Raw genomic sequence first — 25,169 nt, forward strand, 5'->3', positions numbered from 1 at the left:
CAGCTCAGAGTGGGAGGGCAGGCTTCCCTTGGGATGTGTCCCTAACTCCTGGGGACAGACAGCAACTCTCTTGAAATCCCATTGTAATGACCCTGCTTTTGACTCACTGCCCTATTCCACCCCCATGTTCAGGAGAAGCCTGTCTTCCCAGGACCCAGCCCAGGCCTGGCACATGGAGGAGGCTCAGAGGTGCCCACCCAGTAACAGTCAGGCAAAGGAACCAATTAACTAATTTATTTTAATCCCAGGAAATGTGTCTAGTCGATTTAGAGGTGTCTGCTGCCTCCCGGAAGACCCGCCCCCTCCGTGCCCCGTGAGTCCCTAACCTAATTTCAGTTTGCACTGAAGGAACCTGAGAAACACCAGTGGGCAGAGACTGCCTCTCACAGCATCACCGAGTTGGACGTCAGGGCCGGGTTCCCCGCGGGGAGGGAGACAGAGGCAGCAGTTATAAAACTGGCTCAGATCTTGTTAAAGCCAAGTCACAAGGCTTTGGTTTCTGCCTCCACACTCAATCCTCACACCTCAGAAAGCACAGCAGATCAACGAGTGTGCATACATATGATTAAAATCATGGTTGACAAAAATAATCAAGGACCCACTGCAGAACACAGGGATCCCTACTCCATAGTCTATAACAACCTAAATGGGAAAAGAATTTGAAAAGGAACAGACACATGCATGGGTATAACTGAATCACTTTGTTGAAACTGACACAACACCGTAAATCAACTGTACTCCCATGTGAAGTAAAAAATTTTTAAGAATCATGGTTGACAATGTGCAGTTTAGAATTAAGAGAAAATCTACCCAAATCAGTGCCACTAAAGCCCCAGGGGAAGCTTGCAGACACAGCAGAAGGGCCAAGGGCCCAGGCACTGAGGTGGGAGCCCCTCTCCCAGGAGGCACAGGGCCCCCACTAGTCGGGACCCTGGGCAAGTCACTCCCCACCATGGGTCCCCTCATCCAAAAGGTGGGACGACAGAACCTTTCCAGAATATGGAGAGGAAGGCAGAATGGTGGGCTTTATCCCAGGGGCGGCCTGGAGTGCGGAGAGGGGTGCCCCTAGGGGTGGATGGGAGACTCCCCTCCCCAAGCTGAGCCCACCACCACCCCACCCCGACCTTCCAACCCTCGAACTGGGAGGTGTAAAGGAGGGTCCCCTGGGAAAACAGTTTTCGAGGCAAATAAAACAGCAGCCCCCACCTAGGCTCTGCTTGAAACCGCACTATGGCCCTGAGCGAGTATTAGAAAAAGATTTGGAACCATGCTGAAAATTGATTTCTGCCCCTCTTGCTGTAACGTTGCTGGTTACAGGGCCTTCTGCTTTACAGGCCCAGCCAACTGGCCCCAACCACTTGTAACCCTGCGAAGCCCATGCAGCAGCCGGTCTGAGGGTCGCAGAGGCCCCGCGGGGTGGGCAGCCAGGCCGGCTCACTGCAGGAGGTGGACGGCGGCCGCCTTGCGGATGAGCCTAGCGGTCAGGGGGGAGTTGGGCTTTAAGGCATCTCGCTCCATCAGAAGGCTCCTGGGGAAACAGAGACAAGGTCAGTGCTGGAACCTTCTAGAAGCTGGGGGATGGACGGCTCTCCACCCCGAGGCAGGACATGAGCAGCATGGGCTGGGGCTGAGCTGGCAGAAAGCAAGACGCCCCCTCACCCAGTGGTGGAGGGAGGGGCTGGCATCACGGCCCAGGGGACAGGTGGGACCAAGGCCCAGAGGCAGGAGATGGGGCCTTGGCAGGGGTGGGGAGCGGACAGCAGGTGGGCAGCGCTGTGAGGTTGAGAAAGCCTGGGCTCCCGCCCCACATCTTCATGCTTGCCCAGGCCATCCATGATTGGAGAGCACCCTGGCAGTGTCCTGGTGATGCCCAAGTGCAGAGCGTTTCAGGGTGGGCACACCCCTGTGGCTTCACCTGCCCCAAGACTGGGGGCCTGTCTCCTTGCCATAAGGAGTGCCTGGACCAGAGGGTGGGGCGTGACCATGGAGATGGAGGGGAAGACCATGCCTGAGAATGCCAGAAAAGACCCCGATGCTGGGAAAGACTTGGGGTAGGAGAAGGGGATGACAGAGGATGAGAGGGTTGGATGGCATCACCGACTCGATGGACATGAGTTTGAGCAAGCTCCGGGAGTGGGTGATGGACAGGGAAGCCTAGCGTGCTGCCGTCCACGGGGATGCAAAGAGTCGGACACGACTGAGTGACTGAACAACAACATGCCTGAGAATGTTCTAGGGAATCAAGCGGCCAAAGGAACGGTGAGGGGAAAATTCCAGCTTTCAACAAGGGAGGATAATTTAAGACAAAGACCCCCCGCCAAACAACTGACCATAGTGATCCTTTGCACTGAGGGCAGGGTTAAGGGGCTGGGCCTGGCACTGGGGCTGGGGACACCATGGCAGGGGGCTGAGGCTTTCTGCTTTGGAGGGGAGGGGGGCTGAGCAGCGTGAGGATGCCAGGAAGGTACCCCGCCGGCAGCGGGTTCCCCAGCACCCCCAGCGTGGACCGTATCGTGCCCTCCAGCTGACCCCAGCTCCCCTGCTCAAGGCCTCGCCCGCCTCTCTGTCCACAGGGCCCCACCCTCCCTGCCCAGCTGCCACCAGGCCTGGAGCCCCCAAGCAGCTCCAGCACTAGAGAATGTGTGCGGCTCTGCATGTGACCGTGGGGGGCTGATAGAGGGGCCATGCGTCCAGGGCGCTACAGGGTGTGACCACTTCCTGTGTGTCTGTCCACACTCGTGGGACACACCATCAATGCTTGTTTCATCAGCACCAGCAAACCTGCACTGCTCGGCTGGAACCACCGCTGAGGAAGCTGGGCCTTGCCTGCCATGGGCTGCGTGGACTCTGGCCCCTTCCGCCGGACCTCTAACCTCCAGAGTCCAGCAAGTGCCCCCTGTGCAGTATGGACTTGCAGCAGCAGCTTCACGGGGCCTCAGGACACCTCTTCCACCCACCTGGCACCCCAGAACCCCTTTCCCTTTGGCGCTCCAGCTGGCCAGGAGACTTGGGTGAGGAGGGGGTCTCATCTCACCCCCAGGGCACTGGGGCCGGTGGGGCTGAGAGGAGCCAGGGTGGGAGCACAGAGGTTGTGGCAGAGGCTGGCTTCCCAGAGCTTTCTTCCTGGGGTGCCCCCACCCCGACACCCCTAATCCTCCAGCCGCACCCCTCCTCCTGAGCAGATCACCTCTGAGCCGGTTAAACCCGCTTGGTTTCAGGAGTCCACCTGAATGTCACCTCCACGGGCTCCCTCCCACCCTGGCCCCCGTCCACTCAACCCCTCCACCACGGCATCCCGGGCAGTGCACCCATGCCCACAGCGTTTTTACACACATTTGTGGAATGAATCGCTTACTCCCTGCAGGAGAGGGAAGCTCCTCGCAGCCTCGGCTGGGGCCTACCCACCCACCTCTCCCCCTGGCACCTGGCACAGTTTGGTAGGATAATGTGAGCCGAGGCCTGAAGGCTCAGTGGGTGTCAGCGGGTGCACAAGGAAGGACGTCTCAGGCAGAAGGGCGGCACATGTGAAGGCCCAGGGGCCTGCACAAGTAACGAGCTCAGCGTGGCCAGGACAAGGAGTGCGCTGGGGGAGGGCGGGGCAGGGGGCGCTGAAGGCAGGGCCCTCTGCCCCTTTGGTCAAGTTGCAGATGCTCAGAGGGGAGAACCAGGCACCCTCGGGGCCTCGTGTCTTCACAGGCTTAGAGACGGGCACCACCTTCGGCCAAGGCAGGTGGGAACCTCTGGGACCCTGAAAGTCCGGGGGAGACCCCCGAGTGACGGGGCTGTGCTCGGGGTCCTTCTTGGCTGGGCTCTGGGCCAGAATAAGGAACTCACCGGGCCACGTGCTTGTGGAGGCCGGACGAGCAGTTCAAGGCCGCGTGAATCAGTAACTGGTTGAAGACATCTCTCTGAAAGATGCACTGGGCATGTGAGACCCCGTGACACGGGACGAGGGGTGGGGACCCCCTCCCCCACTGCAGGCCGGCCAGTCCTCAGGGACAAGCTCATGGGGGTGTGAGCCGCAAGGACCTTCCCACCCCACGGGAGCCCGGGGGCTGCGGACTGTGGGGGCTCCTGGCCCCAGGGCCCTTGCGTGACACGTGCAAGGCTGGGGCTCACCTGGGCATTGCTGCCTCCTATCTGGACCAGCCGGTAGCGGATGGGCAGCAGCAGCTCCACCACGCGGTCGGGCTCCCATCCTGGGCCTCCACCAGGGCCTGGCACAGGGGCAGCCCCACATCGCGGGCCAGGAGGTGCTGGCAGTTCTCCCCTGGGGACCTGCCGGCCCAAGAGGGTGCCCTCAGCCCTGTGCTGCCCCCGTGACGGCACATCGGTCTCCCACCCAACTCAGGTCCCTAAGAGGGTGGCCTCTTCCTCAGCCCGGCGCCCCTGACTCTGTGCCCCACACAGTAGGGGCTTTGATAAGGTGGGCTGACAGAGGACAGGCCACCAGGGATGGGAGAGAACAGGCTCTCAACTCAGTCCAATGGCGCTGTGGCCTCGGGCCGGTGCCCTGACGCCTGGCCTCAGTTTGCTCATCTGTAAAGTGGGAGTAGCAGGGCTGACCTTGCAGGGAAAGCAAGTCAAGGCTGTACTGGAGCTGGTGCTGCCCCTGGACTGAATGAACAGCTGGGGCAGGCCTCGTCTTCCCAGGGCCCTCAGGAGGTGCCCGATCTGGGTCATGAGGGCTGGGGGCCTCAAGCTATGGCCAAAGCCCCAGGAGGAGGGGCAGGGCAAGTGGCCGTGGGTGTCAACCTCCCTTGGGCAGCCGGGACAAACCGCAGGGCTCCTGGTCCCCAGCTGTAGCCCTCCGCTCGGGAGACGGCTGGCCACATCCCTGGTGGCCTGTACTGTGCCTCCCCGGACTCTCTGGCCCCGCTGTGATTGGTGCGGGGATGTCACCATGTCACTGCCCCCATTCTCCCACCAGCTGAGCAAGCAGGCTGACAGCAGAGAGCTGAGACCCTGTAAGGGGCAGTCCCTCTGGCTCCAGGGCCTCCCCACCTCCCCTGGGCGTGACATTGACCTTGACCTTGAGGCGTAGAGGACAGGGACTGCTCTGTGTCCCGGGGGGGCGGGGGGGGTGGGAAGCAACCGTACCCTCGAAGGGCCCGCCCCAGGGGGACACACACCTGGGGGAGACTGAACACCTGGGGCAAGCACCTTCGGAGGATGTTCGTCTAAGGGGCACCCCTGGGAGGGCCGCCATGGGCATCCGTGTGGCTGTGCTCACCTGGGGCCTCCACCCTCGGCCTCCCGGCAGGCAGAGGCGGTCTACTGCGCTGCCCCCACCCCCCGCCCCAGGCCCTCCACGTACTCGCTGGCGTCCCGCAGGGTGGTCAGCAGTTCCTGCGTGGTCTGGGCGTCCCCTGCGCCCAGGGACGCCATCAGAAAGTGCGCATCGTTGAAGAGCAGGATGTGGTCTCGGCTGTGCTTCCGGGTCACAGACAGGACGTCCTGCCACCGCTCGCCCACGGAGACCCCTGGGGACACGGGGGGACACCCGCGGGCCTGGCGTGAGCGCTGTGTGCACGAGCCTCTGGCCCCCACAGGTGGTTCCACGTGAGGAGGCCCTGCCAAGCTGGCAGGCGGCATCTGGCCTCGGGCTTAGGCCTTTGGGCCTGGCTTACGTTAACTTTGTTTAATCATAAAAGCAGCAGATGGGTAAGGTAGAAAGCCAATCAAAATAATAAAAGCTATGGAAGGGTGTTCAGTGAAGTCTCTGACCCCTTTGACAAACCCCAAACCACTGTATTGGAGAAGGAAATGGCAACCCACTCCAGTCTTCCTGCCTGGAGAATCCCATGGACAGAGGAGCCTGGCGGGCTACCGTCCATGGGGCTGCAAAGAGTCAGACGCGACAGAGCAAAACCACTGTAAAACTTCCTCTTGTGGTTCTCACTGGGAAGGCCCCTGACACAGGGCAGGGGGCCAGTCAGAACCTGCGGAATTCATAAAGAGTATCCTTTGGGTCTTCCTTTTGGGGCTTCTCTGGTGGCTCAGAGGTAAACAATCTGCTCGCAATGTGGGAGACCTGAGTTCGATTTCTGGGCTGGAAAGATCCCCTGAAGGCGGGCATGGCAACCCACTCCAGTGTTCTTGCCTGGAGAATCCCATGGACAGAGGAGCCTGGCGGGCTACCATCCATGGGGCTGCAAAGAGTTGTCGCAAAGAGTCGGGCACGACTAAGTGACTGAGCACTCCTTTGGGTCTGTATTTCCAGCTCGAGACTGTTCCTTCTACTCTGCTCTCTCACACCACCTCCCCTCCTGTCCCTCGTGGATCCTGAAAGTTACCCGACTCCCCCTCCTGCTCCTCACGTTCCTCCTGCGACCCTGTGGTTGCCCTGGACCTCCGCGTCTCTGCCCGTCAACTGGAAGCAGCCTGGAGGCTCCACTCTGCGGTGAGGAAGCAAGTGGCCTTCCTCTCCCTTCCCCAGCCCCATGGCACCCCGATGGGGCCTCCCAGCCTCCAGATCAGGGCCCGGCCCTTCTGAGCCCCTCCTCACAGGCATTCAGGGGGCCCAGGCTTGAGGCCCAGGCTGGACCTCCACAGACGAAGGGTCTACAGGGTCGGGGTCAGCAGGACGCAGCTTCCCCGGGCCCTCCCCTCCCCTCCCAGCTCTGGAGGCTCTGGCTGAGCAGAGACACAGGCCCCACCAGCCGGGCTCTGGCCGCCCAGCCCCGTCGCCCCCTCGAGCCTGGCCTCCCCTTGCTCAGCCCACTTGCTGGACGGAACCAGTTCAGCCTGGCCCCACAGGCCCTCCAATATGCAGATAAAAGCTGCATTCATCACCCTCCATCCCCACCCTTCAGCCTCCTCCGCTCCATCTAAGCATGCGGACCGTGCCGCTCGCTCATCCCCAGAACAGGCCATCGGCTGCCGTCCTTGTGGCGCTGGATAGGCCACTCCCTGCTCTGATGTCCTTTCCCATCGCCCCTCGACAAAACCCTGTGCTCCTTTTCGTGGCTTCCATCTCACCTCCTCTAGGAAGCCTTCCCAGAGCACTCTAGAAACAGCCTCATGCCCACTCTGTCCCGCTGACACGGGCCCTGTGGTGGGCAGGGGTTTGGCTCTGCTGAACCTGGGAGGGCGGACAGAGCCGTCCGGTACCCGCAGCGGTCAGCCGGAAGCCCTCCGTGGCCCCCAGAGGTATGACCAACCCCGTCCCGGCCACGTCCAAGCATCAGGTGACACTGTTGAGAAATGTGTCTCTCTGAAATCCCTGGGCATTGAGAAACAGATGGTACCAGAGACGGGTGGCCAGGTGCCACCTGTGTCTTGCAGGCCGGGCAGGTAGGCTGTGGGGACGGCAGGGGCCCGCCAGGTTTGGAGCTGGAGGCCTGTGCTCCGAGGGGCAGTGGGAACCAGGACAAAGGGCAGCTGGGGCCTGGCCCCTGGCCTGGGGCTGCACTGTCCCAGGGCTGAGAGCAGGCCCTGGAGAAACTCGCTCAAGCGCTCCTGCCGGCCTGGACCCCAGCCACGGCACCTCCCGCTCGTCACACTGGAGGGGGGGAACCAGGAAGCAGACAGGGCTACCTTCCATCTGCAGCCGGTACAGCATGGAGCAGTTGTCCACCACGTCCAGCATCGCCCCGCTGGCCCGCAGGCTGGGGAGGATCTGGAAGACAAGGGCGGGTGGGGGGATGAGGGGCTGCAGGGACCACCCGAGTCCACCCATCGGGGCCAAGCCCTCAGCCCACGGAAGCCACCGCCAGCGTCCCCTCCACGCACCCCTCAGGGCCGTTCGGCTCTCAGGGCCTGGGCCGCTCAGGGTGCCTGAGGGACACTGGACAGACTTGGGAGAGAGCCCAGCGCACTGGCCCCAGGGGAGTGGGTGTCGGGCCCTGGCCCGCCTCGCACTGCGTGTCCCCGCCTGGCCTGACAACAACTACTCCTCCAGCGGGTCTGCACCCCACCCCACAAGCTCCCGTCACCCTTCATTCCCTACCCCAAGGAGTGCCTTATAGAGGATGGAGCTTACATAGGCTTTCCTCTTACAGGAAACCCTACTGAGCATTTTTCTCCAGGGTTCAGAGCCTCAAATCACAAGCATGTCTGTGCCCCAGACTGTTCGTAAGCCCACAGTGGGGTGCCCAGAAGTTCTGAGTTAGGCTTTTTTTTTTTCTTTTAAACACACATCTTTGGCTCAAAAGTTGAGTCTGCCTGCTAATACAGGACTTGGGTTCAATCCCTGGGTCAGGAAGACCCCCTGGAGAAGAGAATGGCAACCCACTCCAGTATTCTTGCCTGGAGAATTCCCTGGACAGAGGAGCCTGGTGGGCTACAGTCCACAGGGCCGCAAAGACTCAGACATGACTGAGTGACTAACACTTTCACTTTCAAACATATACTTAGGGCCTGGAGAGAGGGGGAATGGTTAGCGTTGAGTAGGTGGGGATTTTCAGTTTGGAAAGATAAAAAAGTTGCAGGAATGGATGGTGGCGAAGGCTGCATTGCAATGTGAATGTACTGACCACCACAGAGCTGTACATGTAAACTGCTTACCATGGGAACCGCACACCTAAAGCGGTCACCATGGTAACTGTACACACAAACTGGTTGCCATGGTGACCGTACACTTGCACTGGTTACCGTGGTAAAATACAGTATGTATGCTTTATCTAGTGCTCAGTTGTGTCCGACTCTGCAACCCCATGAATTGCAGCTCACCAGACTCCTCTGTCCATGGGATTCTCCAGGCAAGAAGACCGGAGTGGGTTGCCATTTCCTCCTCCAGGGGATCTTCCCAGGGGATTGAACCCTCATCTCTTGCATCTCCTGCATTGGCAGGTGGGTTCTTTACCACTGAGCCATCTGGGAAAGCAATCTCCCAACGCCCACAGGTGAGCAGAGTCAAATCCCATTCTGGGTTTCAACACCGCCCTTGGAGAGAATCAGCGCTGTGAGGTCTCACACAAGAGCTGGGCTCTCGCTCCGGCTGTGGGTCTGTCTGGGGCAACACGGACTGGATCAGGGAACTGTTCGAGACTGAAGGTGAATCGACGAAATAAACTGAATCGGGTGCAAGCGTGGACTTACGTGGTCATCGTAAATGGTCAACGCAGCCTCGTATTCGCCCTGGAAAAATGAAGTTCCAGGATTAACACAGGGAGGAGGTGAAATGAGATGCTGAGACGTGAACTGAAAACGCCTCGACAAAGGCCCCAGCCTGCCTACCCACAGCTTGGTGGGTCTCGGGATGGGAGGAGGGGAACCCACCCGGCCCCAGCCCTTCTTCCCAGGTGGGAGACACGGCACCAGCTGCTGCTAGGGGAGCCCTTTCCGCAAAAGCATCATTTTTTGCATGAAGCGCTTGTCGAGCGGCTGTGAGCTCTCCCATCTATTTCCTCCAGGACGGTTTCTTCCTCTCTGCCTTTTCCTCATGGCCCATTCAGCTGGGTTCACCGCCTTCTTGAAGATGCTGTGTCACTGCATTCTGCATGTCCTTACCGGGTCCTTACCTTCCAAGCATTTCTCTTTGGACCTTTAGGGAGCTTCTAGATTTTCTCTACGACAAACTGTAAGCAGAGCCCTTATAAATGGGACCCAGTGGTGGGATCGCTGGGGTCCAGCGCCCCCACTGGGTGAAGCACTGTGAGGGCCCCACGGCTCATCCAGGTTCACTGTGGGGCGCAGGCCTGGAGTTCACTCCAGGGGCTGCCTTGGCGCAGTTCACACCGGAGCTGCCTTGTCGCCACAAATGGCGCATGTGTGTACAGGGTTTCTGAGTCCAGGGCAGTGGGAAGTACCTAACGGAGTTCAAACCTGAGAAGCTGTTTGAAAACATGAGTGCCCGACTGTGTGAGAACACCGCTGAAATGCACAAACACACCACTGCTCCGCAGGGCATACAGTACAGCACAGGGGAAAAGCCTTTCTTTCCTTGGAGGGTAAGCCCTCCATCTTTGTAGGGTAAGACAGCCGGTCATCTTACCTTTTCAATCAGATATAAGGCCCAGTGCCAATAATTATGACAAGCAAGCATGTCAGAGTCCTGGGGAAAGAACAAGAGAATGAGAAAAATCTGACAGCCCAGGGTCGGGGGTTGGGGGGGCGCGGTACGGGGGATAAGCAGCTGCTGTCCGTGTCAACGCAGAAGCCCGCAGCTTCGGGTGCAGGAAACACTTCCCAGCCCCTGCCTCGGCTGCCCTGGCTGGCAAGTCCACGCCTGTCCATTCCTTCGGCCCTGAGCCTCGGCAAGCGGTATGCCTGAATTTACTGAGGGTGCTGAGGCTACAGCAGGCTGGCATCTTAGCCCCAGGACGAGGAGACAGGAAAACCAGAGCCACCCAGAGGGGGCCACTTGGCACCCCAAGCCTCGCCTTCCTTAGGTGTGGTGTGGAGAAAATGAGGAAGTCCATCCAAACGGCTGCAGAGGCCGACTGTGCCCAACAGGCAGGGCATCCCAGTAAAGCCCGACGGACAGCTGTGCCCGGGGCCGAACCTCTGCAGGTCCTGGCACAGCCCACGGGATAAGGGGGCAGCGGTGGCACCTGGACGGCTGCGGCTGCTGTGCTTTGGGCCCCACCACGAGCGCCAGCCTACAGGGTTACAACAGACACTTCCTTCTCTGCTTGGGCACCTCCCACCTCCTGGGAGGCAGCTAACGCTGCCTCCTCCATGGCCCACGTCTACCTGGCACCTATGTCTGAGGATTCAACCCTCCCAGCTCCCCTCTGTCACAGGCCACTGCGGACTTCTGTTTACACTGATCCTACACCTCCCTGTCCTTTGTCCACAAACTCCTACTCACCCTTCGACATTCATCTCACAGGCTGCCTCCACCAGGAAGCCTTCTCTGACTGCTTCCCCCTCAAGCCCAATTGGGTGGGATGCTTCCTCTGGGTTTCAATACCCCCAAGAGTGCCCCTGTCATGCTGTGGTCATGCTGGGAGCTGCTGGCTCCACTTGACGGGCCTTTTGAAGACGCAGAAGCCTGGGCAGGACTCTCAGTGGGGTCCCTGGGATGAGGTAAAGCCTGGGACACTGACTGGAGCCTGAAGAACTGAGCTTGGTGCCGGCAGCCAAGAGCCAGGGGCAGGTACTGGAGGACGGGAAGGGGAGCCGCGGGCCCCGCCATCTGCCCCTGGGCCGTGCAGTCAGGCTGGAGACCGTCAGGAGCCACCGTAGGGGCCTTGCACAGGCGTCGGGGCCCAGCGCCTGCCAGATGAGCCCAGCCATCAAGTGCTGCCTCATGTTAACAGTCAGGCCAGCGTCCAAGGGTGCTCCTTTGGGGCCAGGGGCCTCACGGCAGTGGCAACAGCAGGTTTTTCAGATGAGGAAACTGAGGCTCAGAGGGATCGGGTTCTTGCCCTGGGGAGAGGCCAGGCCTCAAGCACCCAGGCCCAGGAAATCCAGAGTCTGGGGCAGGAAGTAAATGGAATGAATACAAATGACCCGGCCTTGGCCAGGCCTCCCCGGCCTCCCCCCGGAGGGCACGGCCGCCCAGGTGCCCTCTCCATGCAGGGTCAGTACCTGCTGGGGGGCCTGAGGTCCGGGGCCCGACCCACACTGTGCTCCCTACTCCCCATCCAGGGCCGAGGTCAGGCCCAGGGTCTGGGGATCCTTTAAAAGCCATGAGTCTGAATCTAATGCCATCACAGTTCTCCAAGTGCACCTTGCACCTGCTCACCTGCTCCACCTAATACCCCTCCCGGAGAGACCGGGATGCTGCCTTCTCGTCAATGACTTCTCACTGGCCTTCCTGGGCCAGGGAGCTGCTGGGAGGCACCGAGGTGACCCAGCCAGTCCCCGATCCCTGCTGGGTTCCTGGTCTCGCCTTCATTGCTCAGTCGCTGACCACCTGCTGCTGGGTGCCCACCGGGGCCCAGAGAAGGGCTGGGCAGCAGACACCCCTGGAGAGGTAGCCCGGGTGTGTGCCAGGGACAAGCCCGAGGACAAGAGGCACGTGTGAGGGTGGAGGGCCACCGCAGCTGGGCACAGGCGGGCACAGGGAGGCCCCAGGGCGGTCAGGCCCCAGGAAAGTCCCTGGCAGGGCTTGAGAGGTCTGGATGGCAGGGGTGCCGCTGCCCCACCAGGGACCCGGCCCCCGCATGCCAGCCCTGCAGACAGTCGCTGGGCCCTCACCCACCCCATTGGCCCCTGGCTGCACCAGCTGCTCCCTGAGGATACTCTGTGGCTCCGGGGTCTGTGTCCAGCCCTCTGGCCGGTGGTGGAGCAGGCAGCTCAGAGCCTCCGTGGTTCTCACCGGCACCAGGCTCTGGTTCGTTGCCGTTGTTTAGTCGCTCAGTCGTGGTCGACTCTGCGACCTGGTGGACTGTAGCCCGCCAGGCTCCTCTGTCCACGGGATTCTCCAGGCAAGGATACAGGAGTGGGTTGCCATTTCCTTCTCCAGGGGGGGATCTTCCTGACCCAGGGATCGAACCTGGGTCTCCTGCATTGTAGAGGATTCTTTACTGCTGAGCCACCTGGGAAGCCTGGGTTCTTGTTCACCCGGTAATTTTTCTCATCCATTCCTTCTACAGCCAAATGCCTCAGGCCACGACCAATTCTAGGATTGCCTGCAAAATGCTGGCAGGTGTTGGGGAGCCATGTGGCTCCCAGGGGACCTGGTGCTTTGATAGGAATGCTTCCAAGAGGAACAGAAGTTTCCCCAAAACTAAGCTGCACCCAGTAACCCTGGCTGTTAATCCTCAGCTTAACTTACGAAGACAGATACAATTTTCCAGGCAGGTGGATGGACAAGAACCATACCTTCCAGTGGGCCTCTGAGTGCTGCATGAACTCCAATCCTTCCTGGACCTCCGCTCTCATCTCGTGAATGTGCGCAACGGTGTGCACTGACCATGCGTCCGTCGGGTTAATGGATAAAGCCTACGTGGGTGAGGAGGGGGCGGCAGGAGGACAAATTAACGTGATGCGTGAGTCGGTCCACCTGGGGACAAGGCGTGCCAAGTGCAGGGGCGCCAGGGGCCTGGGCTCTGCCCCAGAGTAACGACCCCAAAGACCAGCCCGTGAACCGAACGCTGGATGCTGCCAACGAGGGTGTCAGTGCCCACTTCACGGATGGGGACACTAAGGCGCAGGGAGGCTGAGTGACTTGCCCAGAGCCACACAGTGGGGCGGCAGTGGGGTCTTTCCAAAGCAGGGCTTATCCAGCCCCTTCGCCCCAAGCCTCCGGTACACAGCTGAGTCACGTGCAACACGCCGCCCAGCGTCTCCACCTTCCTCTAGGGGCTGCCATGGAGGCCAGTGGACACTGAGTGTGCACGGACTCCGGGGGCTCTCAGCTGCCCCTCCCAACTAGTACACACCCAAGGCCACACACAATCAAGGCCCACAACACGCAAGGACCACAGGTGTGGCTTTCCAGGCTCGTTCTGATACTGCTAGTAATAGCGACAGCCACTCACAGGACTGGTGGACTTGCCAGAGACAACACGGCAGAGGGATGTGAGGCTACTGGGCGCCTACTGAGCCCGGCACGGGGCAGTAAGCCGTGCTTCCCCGCGACCCTGGGGGCCACCCACACGGGTCCAGACCCCCCACACCCAACCACGGGCCCCCCCAGCCCTGCCACCTCGGTTCCCCCGTGCCTTTCACCTCTGCCCCTGGCCTGGCCCCTGCCAGGTGGTCTGTGCTGCAGCGGGCGGTGTGAAGCCCCACTGCACGCGCCCGTCCGGTCTGCGTGGGGACAGAGAAGGGGCCCGCCTGCAGGGATGCCGGGGGCCTGGGGCGGAGCCCCACAGGACCGGGATGCCGCGGGAGACCCGGGGGTGCAGCACGGGGCCGGGGCTTAGGGCAGGGGCTGCTCTCACCCCCTGTGGGGATCGTGGCCGCCCTCCCCGCTGACCTGCTTCCCCCACAGTTTCCTGGGGCAAAGTCCGCCTGGCCAGGGTGACCTGGCCCTGCTGTCCCCAGACTTTGCTCCCACCACCCGGCCCTCCCGCCTCCGCCCTAAGCCCCGGTCTATCAGTGCTCAGTCTATCAGCCAGCCCGGGCCTGCCTCTCCCCTTCCCCACTGCCGCCCTTGGCTCTTTCTGCCCTAGGGGTTCAGCCTGCAGAGGAGGCCCGGGTGTCACCACCATGAAGCCTCTCCTGATCCCAGAGGAGCCTGTGGAGCCTACTCTCAGTTTCCAAGAAGCCTGGCCTTGCCCAGTACCTGTCTGTAGTGGACTGCTGCTGGAGTCAGCGTGTGGGCGCCCCAGGAGAACAACTGTGAAGGGAGGGAAGGGGGCCCCCACATCACCCCTTCCTGCTCCTGCGGTTGTGACCCTTCACCTTTGGTCGCCCTCTGACTTTCTGAACCATCCTGCCACCCACAGGTGCCCACACAGATGGCGCCCTGCAGGAGGGCCTAATGCCAAGGTGTCCAGGGGACCTTCCTGCAGCCGGCCCCCTGGGAGGTGACGCCTGGTCCCCCAGCACAGAGCCAAGAGTACCATGAAGTCCCCTGTGTCCCCCGCTCAAAGCCCTGACTCGGGACTGCATCACAGACCCTGTCACCTCCTGTCAAGTCCCGCCTCTATTTGTGAGCCCGGAGGTCTGCAGAGACCCATGTGCCCTGTGGCCCCAGGAGGGCACCACTGCCCCCTGGGGAGGGGGAGGGTGCTGGGAGCCCTCCAGGGCAACGTCTGGGGGACGAGCCCTGCTGGGAGCTGGGGAGCAGGTCTGTCCAGGCAGCATGGATGGTGCTCAGGCAGCCTGGGGGAGCTTGGCACTGCCTTCTGTGGGCTAGGCGGCCTTGGCCTTGGCCTCCCAAAGCCTGGCTGCTCTCCTCTGAGTGACGAAGGGCTCAATGCCTCATGGCATTGCATCCAGCAGATGGACCGGGCATGTCCAAGTGAGGGCCAGCCGTGAGCCAGGCCCAGGAGCGGCTGTCACTCCCGGGTACATGGTGGTCCCACCCCGGGCCTCAGTCTCTGCTCCTGGGAGGGGAGGCGCTGGAGGAGGGGCCTCTGAGTCAGAGAAGCAGAGGCCCTGGGGCCTGCAAGCCAGGGTGTCCAGGGTGCCGCCAGGGTAGCGGCCAGCCAATGTGCCCCAGCACAGAGGGAGGGGCCAGGCCTGCGGGAAGCACTTAGCATCCCGCCCAGCTCTGTGCCCTTGGCTGCGGCTCCCTCTGGTGGAGGTGGTACACCTCCAGCAGGCCCCAGTGCCAGGTCAGGGCCCACCAGAAGCAGCCTGATGAGATACAATTTATATTTTAAGGCAGGACAAGAAAAATTAAGCATAAGATCCTCCCTGTGCTTGTTCGGGCCTCTTCCCTGGCTCCCTGATAAGCAGTGCACGTCTGCATCACACATTAACCAGAGCTCCTCAAAGAAGGGAGTGCCTGCTCAGCCCTAGAGATGGAGTCTTCCCTCTCTTCCGACGCTAGCAGCGTAAGTTCTTCAGAGAACTCTGCCCTTTCGCAGCTCTGCAGCGGGGCATGGTGACTCGCTGCTCACTTTGTTCGTGCTTATCCAGACTGCGTGTGCTTGGTCTGGATTGGCCTTTAGGGAAAATATCAGGATGTCATTTCGATGTTCGGTCCTTAGTCTCACAAAAGTAAGCGACTGTACCTTCAAGTTCTAACAGGCGGAACAGTGCTCAGAACTGTCTGCTTCCCGGTTTACAATCCTCAGTTTGGCTCGAGTAAAATTCCCTTTCTTTCCTTCTTAACTTGATAGTTCAGTGGATTTTTGGCCACAAGCCTCACTCAGCACCTCACGGTCCCCTCCCAGAGGCTTGGTGCTATCAGCGACGCTTAGAAACCTGCGGTTCCAGGTGGGAGAGGCAACGCTGACACCCACTTCCCACCTACACAGTCTGGGTCCAGAACACACCCGGGGGGCCCTGGAGACATGGAGCCAGGGTACACAGAGCCGCCAGGCCGTACGGCCCAGAGGGGGAGGGGCGGACGGAGCCCCACAGGCCTTCCCCACCTGTGCGAGGTGGCTCTGCAGACCCGAGGGGCACAGGTGGCCAGAGGGAGCTGCCCTCTCTGTTAACACACGGCCTCCCCGCAGGAAATGGGGTGCAGAGTCGGGGGCCAAGCCTGGCCTGCTCTGCGCCCCGACACCGCTCCCCTCGGGCGCTCCCGCACCTCGGGAAGGGCCCACCTACCTCTTTGGCGAGCTTTTCCGCCTGATCGTAGAGGTTGGTTTCCATCAGTCCGAAAGAATAGATGCCTTTCACATAGCTGGAAACAAACAAAAATTATTATTTCTTAAAAATGGATGGGAACCATTCCACCTGTGACACGGCGGGTGCAGGGCTGTGTCCCCCCAGATGGTGTGTCTGGACACATGCCCTACGTGGAATTCGAATCTTTGCAGCTCATTATCAAGATCAAGTTAAGCTGAGGTCATCCTGGATGAGGGTGGGCCCCAAACCCAATGGCTGGTGTCCTTATAAGACAAAGGAGAGGGATGTTTTGGATACAGAAGACACTCAGAGACACACACAGTGGACAGACAGCCACGTGGAGACGAAGGCCGAGACTGGAATGGCTGCAGACTTGCCAGTCCCCACAGTCCCTGGAGCCAATGCCTCCCTCCTCCGCCCCCTCTCTCTCCCTCTGGGTGAGTGCAAATAACATAGATATAGATATACACATCCTGGGTTTCCCTCGTGGCTCAGTGGTAGAGAATCTGCCTGCCAACGTAGGGGACTCGGGTTGGATCCTGGGGTCAGGAAGATCTCCTGGAGGAGGAAATGGCCACGCACTCTAGTATTCTTTCCTGGAGAATTCCATGGACAGAGGAGCCTGGCGGGCTAAGTCCGTGGGGTGGACACAAAACTTAGCGGCCAAGTAACAATAAACACATGTCCTGCTGGTTCCGTTTTCTGGAGGGCCCTGACACAGCCCTGCAACCTCTCAGTCCCCTTGCCCTTCACAACAGTCCTGCGATGCAGACGCAGTGGGGGTGCGCCCATGTGGTGGCCCCTCGGCCTGCTCACAGGTAGCCCATGCCTCCCTCTGCTCCCAGCCCGTGGTGGCGCTGCGCTTCCTGGCCTCCTGTGGGGGTGACTGGATCTGGCCAGCGACTCAGAGCACTTCACTCTGAGCACTGATGCCATGTGAGTCCCCCAGGAGAGCTCTCCTTCCTCTCAGCAGCTGGCGTGTCCAGAGAGTAGTGGCTTCACCAGCTGGGATCCCAGAGGGAGACAACGGAATGGGCCCAGAGACTCCGCCTGCCTCTGACAGACATGTATCACGAGGGAGAAGCTCGTCTTTCTCGTAATAAGAAGTGGAGTAAAAGATCTAGAGGATGTTTGTTACTGCAGCAAAGACTACGTAGTGCTGACTGATACATAACGGTATTCATTCCTAGGATGGGATAAAGATCAGATGAAGATGTGAAGCCTTTTCACTTTTTGTTTTCTGGCTGAGACTTGTGGCGAAACCATAGTTCCCTGACCAGGGGTTCAACCCAGGCACAGAGGCCGAAGCCCTGGGCCACCAGGGGACTCCCACCTTTTCACTTCAGAGAAACAGGAAATAGCAGCAGCAGTCTCACGAGTTTCAGGGCAGAGGAGAGAGGCTGAGACAGGAATGATGTGACTCCTAGCGGGCACCGACCTGCTCAGGGAGATGTCGGGCGTCCAGAAGGGATAAACTCGAGCCACAGAATCTCGCATCTGCTCCTGGTAGCCCAGGTAAAAGTAGGCATCGTGGGAAAACTTCAGGGCCAACATGTCTGTTGGGTGGTCCTGGAGAATCTGCTCCCATAGCTCACAGGCTTTCGGGAAGTTCCTGGAAGCCAAGAGAAGTGTCTCAGCAACCCCGAACTCAGTTCACACACGGCGAGTGGAAGGGGCTTCACTTCCCGCCAGGGTCACGGCTTGTACTGAGCTGCTTAAAATACACAGGCACGTTTCTGTGTCAGGCTGTGGCTCAGAAAATGCAAAAGCCAGTGGGATGGTTTACTTTCTAATTCAAGCAAACAAACAAAAAAACTGGTTTCACAAGTTGCCAATCCACATGAGACCGTGTACCAGGTGTGGGGAGTCTGAGAGGTGGATTTCCGGCCCTGGGCTGACATTCACACTGATTCCCCAGGAAGACAGTGAAGGGCAGGGCAACCTGGTGTGCTGCAGTCCGTGGGGTCACGCGAAGTCAGACACGACTTAGCGACTGAACAGCAGCGACACCAGGAAGGCCGGGACGTCACTGCTCAGAACTCCTATACCGTCAGCTCCGGTCACCCGGGTCTGCGGGCACCTCCCCTGCACGAGCAGACACACGGGCTGTCCTGGGGCCACAGGACACACAGGGGCACAGGTGGGAACCAGGGGGGAAGGGGGCAATGGGCAGATGCTCACCTGGCGCATCAGGACCAGGAGTCTAAGGGCCAGAGTCTTCCTCTCTCTTTTATCTATTTCTTTACTGTGATCCTATTATTTTTGATGTTGTCATCCAGTCGCTAAGTCGTGTCTGACTCTTTGTGGCCCCATGGACCGTGGCAATTATTTTTGTAACGAAAATAATAACCAACTTATTCAATGGAACCAAATAAGCTGCTTTGAATGTCAGACTAGGGATCTGAACCGACCGTGCCCTCGGTCAGCTGAGGGTACAGCGGCACACAAGGCGCGGTTCTCAGTCAGACGCGCACGGGAGGAGGGCGGGCATCACCCCGCCCCTTCTGCACAGCGCACGGGAGGCAGGGCGGGCATCACCCAGCCCCTTCTGCACGGCGCTGGGGAGGCAGGGTGGGCATCACCCAGCCCCTTCTGCACGGCGCTGGGGAGGCAGGGTGGGCATCACCCAGCCCCTTCTGCACGGCGCTGGGGAGGCAGGGTGGGCATCACCCAGCCCCTTCTGCACGGCGCTGGGGCAGCCTGCGGCATTGGCCAGCGAGCGTGGCCCTGGAGTGCCAGCCCCCGGGCCAGGGAGGCCCCTCACCCCTTGGCAAAGGTCTCTACTGCAGACACGTGCAGCTGCTCCCGGTGGGTCAGGGGCTGGGTTTTGGAAATCTCCACCATCGTCTTCACGGCCGCATCCAGCTCTTTGTCCAGCCTCACGGAGCTTCCGGTGCCAATCAGCACAAGGCCATTAGCGATGGCGTGGCCCATGGCTGGCGAAAAGCGGGAAAAGAGCTGGTGATTCAGATGGTCCTGCCCAGCCCAGGCAGGCCCCGCAGGTGAAATAAACACCCCACGTCCCAGGAGGAGCAAGTCAGGTGGCCTTAGGCTGTGTCCCCACCAACAATGCAAAGCTCAGGTCCTCACCATGCGCGTGGAGGTGCAGCAATCCTAACACATCCTGCACCCCCGCCCTCCGAACACTTTTCCAGCCAGGACACTCCAGGGAGCACAAGTGTGTGGGTCGCCTGTGGCCCCACCACCAGGTGAGCTGGTCAGGGGCTGCCCCAGGCACTTCGGAAGCCCCTCTGCTTCCTTCATCAGCTGCTACTATCCCTGCCACCAGCACAGGTCCTCCCAGGGCCCAGTAGATGCTGTCGGGGGGCTGGCCCCCAGAGCACAGAAGCCATGATGGTGTCTTGGCTGCCTTCCTGCGCTGAGAACTTGGCGGCTGAGAAAGACTGGAGTGGGGGTGCCTTGCGGCCCTTGCAGCAGTCTTGCTGGCAGGTGTGCGGGCCCCCAGGCCCCACCTGGGCTTGCCAGCCCCCACCCTGACAGAGGAAGGATGTCCACTGGTGTTTCAAACTCCAGTCCCTAGCCCGGGTCTGGGACCTAGGACCCAACCAGAGTGCTCGGACCACATCTGGCCCCCACGTCTGACCTGGGACCAGGGTCTGCTCAGAGAGCCTGAGCCCACGCCCAGAGGCTAGCTCCCCTGACAGCTTCCTTCATCCCCTGTTCTGCGCCCCTTGCCCTCAGTGGGACCTGGCCATGGCAGGGGGTGGCGGCAGGGATGAGGGGAGGAGTCCCTGCTGCTCTCCCCTCCTCAGCTCTTCCCCCAGCCCAGAACCTTACCCAGGCTGGGGCTACCCTGCTGGGGTTCTGGAATGCACTGGGCTGACCCCCATGCCTGCCATGCACATGGCTTGCCTGTGACCACAGCCCCTGTCCCCAGATCAGTCTCCCCTGCCCCAGCCTCTCTAAGGGAGGCCTCACTAGTATGCAGAGAGGCTGCAGAGGCCACTTCTTGTGTTTCAGAGGGTTCCAGGCTTTGGATTGAGACAGCCGTGTCTGATCCCAGATCCCCAACTACCAGTTGGATAGCTTTGGGTGTATTTCTTACTCTGTCTGAATCTCAGTTTCCTCATCTGAGAAATGGGATCAGAGTCTTCCTTGCAGAATTAATGTACAATTAAGGAAAACGTTTGAAAGACACCTTCTATAGAAACTGGCATCTTTATGGGAGCAGCTGTTATTCCCAACACAGTGCTGACTGTGATCTTCCCTTCCTCCCAACCTGGTCACTAGCACAGGCCTGCCCTCTGCGGCCCAGCTGAGGTCTGTACTCAGAGAACCAGTAAAGGGCTGGACTCATGAAACATGGCCCTCAACCCAGGGGAAGGAAGCATCACTCACCGAAGGTCGGATCTGCCGCTTTGAGCTTTGACAGGCAGCCCTCAATGCCACCAAGGCCCTGGTCGTTGGTCCATTTTACATACTGAAATTTAAAAGGTGAAACAAAGCTGTTCCAAGGGAGCTTTTAGTCCATGTAAATGAAGGCATGTATCTAAACCTTTTTTTTTTCTTTCTAGAACACTGAGTATTTTCTGGACCTCAGCTCAAAGAAAATGTAGCTGGGTGCATCTCAGATGAAGAGACTTAATAGATGTAACTCAAACCACATTTTCGAGGGCCAGTGAGGCCTCTGTGTCCAAAAATGACACATCTAAAGGAAAGTCCTTCCTGACCGGTGACCTGCCCGCAGTGTCAGCCTCGTCAGCCTCAAGAGGGCACTTGACATTTGGGTACTTGTATTTATTCTTTTTAGAAAAGAACCATAGTAAACATCCACTATAGAGACTTAGGAAGGGCTTCCCGGGGCGGCTCAGGGCTAAGAATCCTCCTGCCGATGCAGGGGACACGGGTTCGATCCCTGGTCCATGGTCCAAAGGCCGTGGAGCAACTAAGCCCATGTGCCATAATCATTAAGCCTGTGCTCTATGCTCTAGAGGCCACGCTCTGCAACAAAAGGAGCCATTGCAATGAGACGCCCCCGCTAGCTGCAACTAGAGAAAAGTCTGAGCAGCAGTGAAGACCCAGTGCAGCCAAAAGTAAATTTAAAAATATATTAAAAGAGAAAAGAGGAAGAGGCGCACAAGCTAAAAGATCAAACTTATCCTAATTCCCCTGGTGTCTCGGCTGGTAAAGAATCCGCCTGCAATGCAGGAGACCCTGGTTTGATTCCTGGGTCAGGAAGGTCCACTGGAGAAGGGACAGGCTCCCCGCTCCAGTATTCTTGGGCGTCCCTTGTGTGGCTCAGCTGGTAAAGAGTCTGCCTGCAATGCAGGAGGCCTGGGTTCGATCCCAGGGTTGGGAAGGTCCCCTGGAGAAAGGAAAGGCTACTCACTCCAGTATTCTGGCCTGGAGAATTCCAGGGACTGTACAGTCCATGGGGTCTCAAGAGAGTTGGACACGACTGAGCGACTTTCACTCTCACTTTCACCCTAATCTCATCTCATCGTCGCTCTTGACAATTTGTTTCCAGTCTCTCTGTTTTAATGCCTCCTCACTGATTTGGCTGTACTGGGTCTTAGCCGTGGCAGCGGGACCTTTTACTTGCAGCACTGGAGCTCAATGGCAACAGGTAGGATCCCCGACCGGGGATGGAGCCCGGCCTAGCACCGGGAGTATGAAGCTGTAGCCACCAGACCACCAGGAAAAATCCCTTACTGCCTAGTTTTTAAAACTCTGTGGGATGTTCCTGGCGGTTCAGGGGTTGAGATTTGTGCACTTCCAACGCAGGGGGTACATTTCCAGTTCCATCCCTGCTGGGGGAGCTAGGATCCCACATGTCTGGTGGCCCAAAGCCCAAAATATAAAACAGAAACAATTCTGTAACAAATTCAATAAAGACTTTAGAAATGATCCACATCAAAAGAGAAATCTTAAAAAAAAATCCTAAAACCATAATAAGGCATTAGATTTTAGAATGTGCTCTATCTGATATCCAACCTCCATCTATACAGAATTAGCACGTGGTATTTTAACAAGACACAGGAGAGTGGGCACAGAGACAAGGACGCAGGGGACAGCGTACACATTGGCAGGGGTTGGAGCATGGGGCTGCGCTGAGGAATTTTTCCTGTAACAAATCACGCTCTGCAAAAGCCAAAAGGGGAAGGGGACACACAGGTAAAGAGCTCAGAGGCACACGGCGCAGCCCCTGGGCAAGCCGACAGCCTCTCCCCGGTTGTCTCTTGGCCGGCCCTTATGTCTCTAGCAGCTTCCTCGGTCCTTATGCTACACGGATGCAAGCAGTAGGCAGCGGCCTTCCTGCTCTTGGAAGAGCCCCGCCCTAATTTTCCATTGAGGTGTGCGGACCCAGGTGCATCCTGCCCCTCTTAACTCACTGCAGGAGTCAGCCCCACTCTCCAGGCCTCAGCTCCCCTGCCTGTCAACCAAAGCATTTGGACCTTATCTCTGAGACGCTCCTAGTTCGAAGACTATAGGCTCCTTCACTGCAGTTAGAAATGACTGGTGATACGGTGGAAGGTCTTAGAACAGCCACAGGTGGAACAGTATATTCACAGATTAGACCCAGGAGAGGAGAGAGGGAGGGCTCACGTCCTAAATGGAGGAGCTCCACACCAAAAACCCCAGCACCCTCATAGACCAATGCCCACCGCCTGGAGGACCTCCCAGCTATGTCGTGGGGCAGCTGGAACTGCTCCCCCATCCTGAGGATACCAGAGGACATGGATTCTATTGCACTGGATTGCTCAAGTCTGCATGCAGCTTAAAAAGCATCCATGGCTTTCTGAGCCACTGACTTGGACTTGAGAGCGGCCTGAGCCATTGGTCCAGTGCAAGGATGCTTCAAAGCATCATGAAGGTCCCCAGGAAGTCTTTCTACACTCGAGTTTACCAGGGTACAATAACTCTGGGTACGAGTGGGGTTAACGGGCTGCAATGTTTATAAAATCAGGATAAAGTGGGAAAGCTTTGAAAGCTTCCAGTGCCATGCCTGTATGCAGTCACCACTGACCAGCTCTACTTGGACAGCACATCGGATGAAAGGCAGTTCGGCTGCAACCTTAAGCAAGCTATGCAGATGGAAGCTAGAGATCACTGTGCCTGTGTGGAAGCATCATGTCCTCGTGGCGCAAATAAATGCGGCTCTAAGACACACCAAACATATATCTCATGAACATAAAAACCATTCACCAATTTAAGAAACCTCCTCTTGGATCTTTACAGACGGAACTGCCCCTTCCCTCTGCAGGCGTACCTGGGTCAGGGTGGCATCAAACAGTCTGCAGGCCTCGTTGCTTGTGGTTGAGAGCGGCAGCCGGGCATCCTTCCATGCCTGTACACATCAAGAAGCCGTCTTATTCCTTGTAGCCTTTCCAAGGAGCACACATGAGCCTCCACCCCCAAACCCCGAAGGTGCTGATGCCTGTACTCTGCAGGTATGGGCCTGGAGAAGCCCCATCCTTGTGGGCCAGGTGCGGACTCCCAGATTTCATAGACGGTGCAGTTCAAAGAGAGTTGAATCCTGGGTGGGGCCATCCCTAAGTAACTGCCAGGGACTACAGAGCAGCCAAATGCCCTCAGGCAAGCTCCTCCCTCCCTCTGACCCTTGGCCCCTCTGTGACATGAGGCTCTGGAGGATACCTGGGTGACCGGGACATATCCCCCAGGGCTCCCACGCTCAGCAAGGGGGAGGCACTCATCAGGCTGCAGGGGGCGTGCCAGGGCAAAGGAGGGGTTAGAGTTGGAGTCCCAAACCAGGGGCCGGTCCTTCTCCCGGGCCTGCAGGGTGCCAACCAGCAAAGCGAGTCCTCTCACTCCACTTTGCAGTCAGACATTAGGGAACACCTCCAGCTCTCAGAACTCTGCACTGTAGTGGCGGCCCAGGCATCCTGCCATGGGCACAGGCCGCTCCCCTTACTCCCGGAGCACAGCCGGCGGCCCCTCCAAGTAACAGTGGGGGCAGGTCCCCTCGCTCCTCCTCCTCGGCTCCCCTCCCCAGCGGGCCCCAGACGACACTCTCCACTGCCCGGCCTCCCCTCCGTGCGACGACGGGGTTGCTGGGCTACGCTGTTTAAGAGGATCTGGGGTCGCCGAGGGGCCGGGCCTCCTGCCACAGAGCTCTCGGTGGTGGGGCGCACCGGAGTATCCTCTGGTGCCGTCCGTGCGCCCAGGACGCCCGCGGGGCTGTCGGGGGGGGCCCTGCCACCACCACACCCCAGGAAGCTCTAGTCCTACCAGCCCACATGTCGCGGGGCCACCCCAGGGATGCGGGGCCGCGGGCGCTCGGCCGAGGGCGGCCTCCGGGTACCTGACAGTCGCGAAGCGGCACGGTGGCGGCCATGCTGCGGGTTCCGAGTCCGCGGTGCGGGCTCCACGACCTTCCGCGTGAGGGCGGGGTGTCGAGCCTCGGGGGCGGAGCTGGGGGCGGGACGGGGAGGTCTCCGCCCACTACTTGCTTTAGACACACCCGCCCTGCCCGGAGAGTTACCCTCCCCAGGCTGGCAGCTTTGGTGTGAGCCCCCGCCTACCGAATCAGACAGGAGCCAGGGGCGGCAGGGGCGGAGGGCGGGCGTGGGAGGGGAGTGGGATGAGGGACTCCCTCTCCATGGGAACCCTTTGAGAGGTGACTGCAGTCCCCTAGGAGGCAGAGGAGCCCTGCGGCAGGGGTCCCTTTGAAACTCTGGGGGGGGGGTACGGTTCCCAATCGTCGAAATGCGCATTCACAGAGGTCATTTTGACCTGAAGGCTAGCTTGCCCTGCACCCTCTCCAGGGTAGAGGTTGTAAGTGGCCGGGAGGGAAAGTGTCTTTGAGACCAAAAAAAGGTGATGAGACGTTTCCCCTCCCCTCCCGCTCACCCTTGCAAGTAGCAGGGCTTTCTGGAGACCCTTGACCTGTGCTCCTGCAGGGCCTGGGTCCAGAGCTGGTTTGGGGTGCTAGGAGCAGCTTTGAACAAGTGGGACGAGGGACTGTGCTGTAAGGGCCCCAAGCCTGGATGCCTCTGTCCTGGGTGTGGCAGGGACAGTGGCCCAGGGCCTCACACTTAGACGGTTCCCATGCTCGCTCTAAAGCTCTGCTGTGGTCATCTTGAAATTCTTGACCATCT

At 59.4% G+C, this 25,169-nt stretch overlaps 1 protein-coding gene across 1 annotated transcript; it reads right to left on the bottom strand.

The window, feature by feature from the left end:
* Positions 1-213: 213 nt before the first annotated feature.
* On the bottom strand, positions 214-24,482 carry TTC38 (tetratricopeptide repeat domain 38). The gene is given in 15 exon segments (XM_070371432.1): positions 214-1,528; positions 3,835-3,908; positions 4,120-4,193; positions 4,196-4,278; positions 5,318-5,483; positions 7,540-7,621; positions 9,043-9,081; positions 9,938-9,997; positions 12,718-12,837; positions 16,069-16,144; positions 17,528-17,701; positions 18,854-19,025; positions 20,449-20,530; positions 23,321-23,398; positions 24,374-24,482. Coding segments are annotated over 15 exon segments (1,407 nt in total). The 5' UTR covers positions 24,407-24,482; the 3' UTR covers positions 214-1,434.
* Positions 24,483-25,169: the final 687 nt, after the last annotated feature.

This window comes from Bos mutus, chromosome 5 (genome assembly GCF_027580195.1).
Source record: "Bos mutus isolate GX-2022 chromosome 5, NWIPB_WYAK_1.1, whole genome shotgun sequence".
NCBI classification, from domain to species: Eukaryota; Metazoa; Chordata; class Mammalia; order Artiodactyla; family Bovidae; genus Bos; species Bos mutus.